The following is a 7,004-nucleotide window of genomic DNA, read 5'->3' on the forward strand; positions in this document are numbered from 1 at the left end:
AAAAAAATCAATTAACAATTATTGCAATATTTTATAGGACGTGTTATTAATTTTGTCTATTGCTGCAGTTGTCCTCTTTTTTGTTTATTTATTTTCTTTAATTTTACTTTTCCAAGCTATGTTTCTAGTGAAAGTACAAAAATGAAATTCGGGTTGCACGGATTTTATGGAAAAATAAGTTGAAGCTGGTAAGTGTATATTTAAAACCAGACCAACTACCTTCAATAAACAAACGACATAAAAGAAATAAATCGTAGATATGTGTATATTCATTCATTTATAAATTAGCATGATTTTTTTTTTGTCTCAAGAATTATTATTGATTTTAAAAGCCATATGAATTAAATGTTCAAAATGGACTCTCTTAAATTTAAAATTTAAAATTAATTTGAAGTATGTCGTTTTTTCTCAAATTTATAAATTAATGTTTTATTTTTTGTTAAATGGTGTAGGATAATTGAGAGATCAAGATGAAAAACTAATAAAATAGTAAGAAACAAGACATCTTATTTGAAAAAAAAAAATTAATAAGGAAAAAAATAGCAAAATAGAGGGAAGCAAAAGCCAAATAAATAAAAAAGAATATTTTGAAAAACAAATGTGGACAGTGGTCCCTCTTGCGGGCTGCAAGTGGAAGTAATTGAGCCTAGTAGGGTATATAGGTAATAAGCATAAGTTACGTGTCCTACCCATGAAAATAACTTTTTTAATTAGGCGATATTACAACGAATCTAATTATAAATGAAACAAAGAGACCTGTCAATAAAATTGCTCTAGATATAATAACAAAAAAAAGGTTATGTAACTAAAAAAGATAAATAAAATAAAAAACACAACATACCTTAGAAGCGAGACAAAAAAAATTCGGGTCTGTTTAATATCGGAGATGACAATTGACACTATTGAATGATATAAAAATGGGAGGTCTTACAAGACTCTCTCTCTAACGTTCGTTTTTGGACGAGAAATTGAATTTGATATGATTTTAGTCCATTTTTATGTCTTTTTCTACAAAAGAAATATTCACTTATTTTAAGTTTTTTTAATGGATCTTTTTACATTATCTTATGAATTTGGAAAAGAAAATAGGCTCAAATGAAGCTCTATTATCCACATATAATGGTTGAGTGCTTAATGATATTGTGGGGGCAAAAGGGAAATGAAGTGTCCTATAAACAAAAATGGGCTTTCCATGAAAATTTCTAGTGGGTCATACTGCTGTTTTCCCTTTTAAGTTTCTCAAGGAAGGAAAAAAGAAAAAAAAAAAGTTTTCAACTTAAATGATGGGAGATTGAATATGGATCATTCAAAAGAAACTCAATCTTCCTCTTATATCTATGGAGCCATGATTCTTTGCTTGAATACATATTCAAAGTGCTTCCTCCCACTCAATGTTTTTCGATTTTCTTATTGACGACGTTTTCATTTTTTATTTTTCAACTATCATATTATCAAATTTCACACCCTCATCTGAATTGTGTTTGTGTTTTAGTAAGAACTATTTTGAATAAGGATTATTTTAATTAAAATATTTTACAAGTTTTTCAAATACGTACAAGTTCGATTTATGTTTCACGAATTTTTCTACCACACGTACTTAGGATGAGTTTCTAAAAAATTTCGTTGAGTAATTTTGAAAATTATGCTAAAACTCTTCTAAGAAAAGGTATAAATCATTCTTTCAAAGTGGTCGTAGAAGAAATGCTCTCAAAGTCATCTCGAACTCATGTTTCATAGATTCAAAGAATATTTTAGAAAAATTTCCAAGTGTAATATGCAACCAAATGCATTATTTAAAGAACAAATTGACCCTAATCTCACAACTAAAAAAAAATCAATCAAAGTCAAGTCCCGTTTGATTGGCCAACACTTGTCTCATCAAATTCAAAGAGCATCCTATGTTACAATGTCTAATCATCACTCAACATTGGGGCAACTCCCTTTAACTTAAAATCATAGGCTCATGACCTTATGTTATTATTTTAAAGCTGATTAAATTTATCCATAAATATAAAGATTTGGCATAGTTCAATAACCAAGAATGCTTGGACAAGGAAATTATTATTAAATTAAGACGCACCGTGAAAAGCTCGTTTTTTCTTCTATATTTTAACCAAGAAATTTTGTTATTAGATGAGTCCAAAGTTAATAAACAGAGTTAAAAACAATTTTAAATTGCGTTAAAATTTCTATACAATTTACTTACATCGTTGAAGGTTAGAGGTTCGAATCTCTCAATCTTGAACTACATTTCTTTTGTTATCGATTGCTATTTGCTAACTCCCTTGAGATTTTTGGGCATTTGGGACCGGGAGCCCAAGGCTTAGAGACTTGAAAGTTATTTGTTACCTCGTGATCTAAGGGCAGTATTCATTTCCCCTCCTACTGCTGCAAATGAAGCATTTGGGACAAATCAACGGTCCTTTTAAGTGCTTAATTAGCATTTTCCGTTACAGTATCCACGTTTTACTTTCAAAAGTCACCTTAAACTCACTTTAAGATATATACCGTCATCTTGATTATCAAATTCTTGTAACGATTTTAGTCAGGCAGCACGATAAGAAACAATGTTGCAACCAATTTATCAATGAGACATTGCATTCCATTCCAGAGTTGTTTCATCAACTAAAATGGTCAAAATAATTGAATCTTCATTTAGCTACAACACTTAGACAATTTGTCTAGAGTTATTTTAGGTAATCTATTCTGAGTAATGTATTTCTCGATCACCCTTATTCGCTAGTCTGTTATTTCAAAAAGTTAATTTCGTTCATTCGATTACACGTGTATATATATTTGACATTCGGAAGTAATAAAGTTAAAGCACATTATTTACATTTTCGTATTTTATAACGTGCTTAACTTGATTATTTTCGAATATCAAGTATACATACACATGTAACTGAATAAGTGAAACTAACTTCTTAAAATAGCAGACAAACAAATAACAGCAATCAAGAAATACATAGCTACAATATCTACAGCCTGCAACAGAGCAGCATCAATTGTCATTGTCAAAAGCATAGCTTTGAAAGAACCTTCACAAAATGATTCTCCGCCTCGCCTTATTGAGCCTGGACCGTTTGCTTTTGGTAGGAGCACACCATTTGTGTCCATCTTGCATTTTACCTCTGATTTTTTGGTATTCTCTGGACCGTAAGACAGCCTCCAGAATGTTAATATCTTCACAAATCTCATGTCTTGAGAGACAGGATAGACCAGGAAGTATCTCTCTCTGGAAATCTTTCAATCTTCTTCCCCTCCTCAATTTGAAGCCCGAATTCGTACTCTCTTTGTCAGTTAACGGCCGGGACGATGCAGAGAACTCGTCTTCTTCATTGTTTTCTGTTTGGCTTAGAACTAGTATCTCAAAAGAATCAGAAGAGTGCTGTTGCTGATCCACCTGACCCTTTCCCATGTCACTAACAAAGGCTGGATCAGCCAAAGACATACAAACAAGTGATTCAGCTGCACTTTGAAGTAAAATTTGTATCTCAGAAGATTCTTCATCATGTTCTGATTCAATGCTACCAGAGGACTTGTGATCTTGCTCGGCGGAAAAGGATGTTTCTGTAGTATGCATCCCCTTTTGAGCTTCATTACTCTGGTTAGACGTGGGAAGCCTCAAATTTTGCACCTTTTTTGCCCCACAAGAGACGTTTTCGGCAATACAGGTCAATATGCTGTCACAGCCGTCAGAGCAGACTTCACTCTTTTGAAGCCTTGCATGCATGTTCGAAGGAACCTCAATTACTGCCATGGATTTTTTACTTCCATCATCACGAGAATCACTTGAGTCTTTACAGAAGTTTACTATTGACCCCATTGGAGCTTCATCAGATTGAGTAGTATTACACATTTCACCAGCATTTGTTCCCTTATATTTTGACCCTGTAGTTTGAGTTTCAATTCTCTTGTTTCTGCTACCACAATCCATCACATCTAGATTTGCATCCTGTTCGAGTGTGGAGGACTCAGTTGAACAGTTATTCTTCTCTTTGACCCAAATTGGGGAGGAGCAATTGGCTTGTTTTACCTTGCAGACTGCTCCCTTGAATCCAGCCCACGAGTTTGAGCTTGAATAACGAGCCATAATGGGATCATTCGAGTGACAAGATGAATTATCATTCTGAGCTTCATTAAGGTCCAGGTATCCTTCTTCATAGGACCCAAACTGTTCGTTCTTGATAGAGAGATTCTCACATGAGACATGACCATGGCCGTTATCAATCTCTGCAAAAAAAGAGATCACTTCAGAAATGCTAGATGGAAATAAGATCATCAGAAAGCAAGCGGAAAAGTTAATTTGTAAGGTTATTGGATACAGGATATCAATAAGAAGAATCATGAGACTAACCATTGCTTGTGCATTGAATTGTTGGAGCATTTAGATCTAAAGAAGACACATTTTCATTTTCTGCATCCCCATCAATTGAATCTTCCAAATCAATAACTTCTCCAGAGAGCACACGAGACTTCTTGTACGAAAGTATTTCTTCCACACTCTCCTCATTTCGATGCCCCACTCCAACATGGAGCGAAAGTTCCAACTCTTCCAAGTCTGGTTCTCAAAGATTACCACCAAAACAAGAAACCTTACTTTTTTGAATTTCATTAACTGATTACTGAGATCAGGGACATTTGAGAACCCTTACCAATGAGGCTAACGTACTGATCAGCAGGCAGCTGCAAATCGAGAGGCCTGTGCCGGAGTTTGAAGGTTTTACCTGACCGCTTTTCGAGCTATCAGGAAAGCATATCGCGTTAAAGCTAGAACAATTGAAGTTTGGAAATGCTAAAAGCAAAGTTTAAGTCATTCATCTGATCTACAAACTGTTCTTTACTTCACAAGGTTATATAGCAATGGCACTATGCCCTCCAGGGTAGGAACAATTCTCAAGACTTCTAGAAGAAAGCAAACTCATTTACCATGTGAATCGAGGAAGCTTTGGTTTCTTTCACCAACGGATCATATCTTTCAGGATTTGGATATGGCATGAAAGTTGGTTTTATCCCAGCTTTCTTAAAACTGCATCGGTCAAACTCCTCGAAGTCGAAATCCTGCATCAGTATCCTTTGTACACCGTACAACCGATGCAATTCAAGAACCTGAACAAATGAGGAGATGAATAGTTGCAACAAGTTATAGTTGAGAGCCTTATTAGAGATAATGAATTCAGTAAGTTACTGAGTCTTGAAGATGAAAATGGTAATAGAGGATGAAATATCATCTCCCAATACCTGCTTCCTAAACATAACCTCCTGGCTCAGCATGGTTTGCTTCAATGCTTCTTTAAGTGAACCAGAATACATTTGCACTGAATCTATATTGAAATCTCCTTGCACCAACATTTCTCTCGTAATCAGATGAAATCTCACATTGGAACACCCTTTAGCCGTAACATAAAGAATCCCTCACAAAACCGTTGGCCATCATTGCAAACCATCTAAAAGAAAATGTTAACTTCAGCTCCAGAAATGCCAAGATAGATTCCTCCTATCAAAAACTTATACATTGGAACACCTGGCGACTTGATGGAGATAAAGTAAACCTATCACAAGCCTTCTACAAGTGAGAAAAAAAAGCATTCGACAATTATGAATAAATTGGATTTCCTAGCAATACTCTCCTATAATATTGTGAGACTACAAGAACAGAGAATTGGGTGCGTTCTGAAGTCATCAAACAACTTCCAAATGCCAGACTTCACAAGATCCCAGTGGTAATAAGACCAATGTTTCAGCATTCACAGCTAATCTTCCAAATCGTTCTATTGGGAACATAGTTTGTTCTCCAGACCCTTTACAGAACGGAAGAAACCAAGTTTAGAAACTAGTTTGCCATTCTCCAACTCTCCATGGTCGTCCAGAAAATGCAATTAGGCAAGAGAAAATGCCTGGAAAAGAATTGCCCACAAAATATTTGTGCAAAAAACACAGAAATAGAGAGAGGGGGGTACCGTACCGATCGAAAAGCAGCGGAAGAGAAGGATGGAAGCATGGGGTTGGCGATTACTGGGCTGTGAGACGAATGGAGAAGAAAGTGATGGGGTAAATTAAGATGATTTGGTGGTCAGACTCCGAGAGAGAAAGCAGAAGCAGAGGGAGGGGAGGAGAGAGCAGAAATGCGTGCGTTGGGAAAGGATTAGAAAAACTAAAAAGAAACGTCATTTGTTTTGTTTTCTTTTTCTTCTCCACCAATCACCAAACCCCTTTTTCCATTTCATTTCTATATCGATACTTGTGCTGTCGCTTTCATTCGCCCTCTCTTTCTCTTCTCTCTCTCATTTTTTATTCTCTCTAAAACTCTCTTTTTCATTCGTTAAAACTCTTCAAACTGATAATGGATTTTGCTGTGTGGGCGACCGTTTCAACTGCAATGCTCAAATGCCCACTCGCCTCTTGATCCGGATATCTTACACCCTTCTGCTTTTACCCTTTTCTCCCTCCCTCAAATCAAGATTTTTCTTATTTTTAAGTGCAGTGAAGGTAATTTGTGTCTTATTCGTTCTGTTATATTCAAATGGATTGTTAGATATTCAGTGATTTCATATGCACAACGTGAGACGAAGTAATATGTGCATCAAATCAATCAAGTATAAAATTTTAATGTGGTGTCCCTAAAATACATTTTAATACATATACTTCTTTCCTTCTTTGTGCCCATTTGCATAAATTCGACAAAATCAAAATATGCCACCATTACATTACAAGTCGTTCAATTGTGCATTGAGAGTGGTCCGTCATGCAAGGTAGGATGATACGGTGTAGGTAAGTTATTGTAAGTTAGCGACACCCAAGTGGTCACCTCGCTTGATTTCATGGACCACCTTGGACTCCGTGTTGATTAAAGGCCACTCGTAGGTATCTCGTTTAGATCACTTAATCCCACTATTGTACCTTAGTTTCACTAGTTAGTCTAGGACTGGCTTAGCCTCTCCCGAATTAATTTAATTGGAGAGTGGATTGTTATGAACCTCTTATTTATGAAGAAAGAGTAAGAT

The 7,004-nt window shown here is 35.5% G+C and overlaps 1 protein-coding gene across 4 annotated transcripts; it reads right to left on the bottom strand.

Moving 5' to 3' along the window:
• Positions 1 to 2,580: 2,580 nt before the first annotated feature.
• Positions 2,581 to 6,177, bottom strand: LOC111023362 (uncharacterized). Of its 4 annotated transcripts, none has more exons than XM_022300783.2 (6): positions 5,966 to 6,177; positions 5,242 to 5,447; positions 4,930 to 5,109; positions 4,656 to 4,743; positions 4,358 to 4,561; positions 2,581 to 4,233 (listed from the first exon to the last, which is right to left on the bottom strand). In XM_022300783.2, exons 2-6 carry the CDS (start codon positions 5,350 to 5,352, stop codon positions 3,041 to 3,043), a joined length of 1,776 nt encoding a protein of 591 aa, XP_022156475.1. In that variant the 5' UTR covers positions 5,353 to 5,447; positions 5,966 to 6,177; the 3' UTR covers positions 2,581 to 3,040. The 4 variants fall into 4 exon arrangements, with proteins under 4 accessions (XP_022156475.1, XP_022156474.1, XP_022156473.1 ...); XM_022300782.2 differs by having other exon boundaries at positions 5,242 to 5,552; XM_022300781.2 differs by having other exon boundaries at positions 5,242 to 5,566.
• Between the last annotated feature and the right edge of the window lie 827 nt (positions 6,178 to 7,004).

The sequence above is a fragment of the Momordica charantia genome (assembly GCF_013281855.1).
Source record: "Momordica charantia cultivar OHB3-1 chromosome 6 unlocalized genomic scaffold, Mcharantia_2.0 BLBB01000006.1, whole genome shotgun sequence".
NCBI classification, from domain to species: domain Eukaryota; kingdom Viridiplantae; phylum Streptophyta; class Magnoliopsida; order Cucurbitales; family Cucurbitaceae; genus Momordica; species Momordica charantia.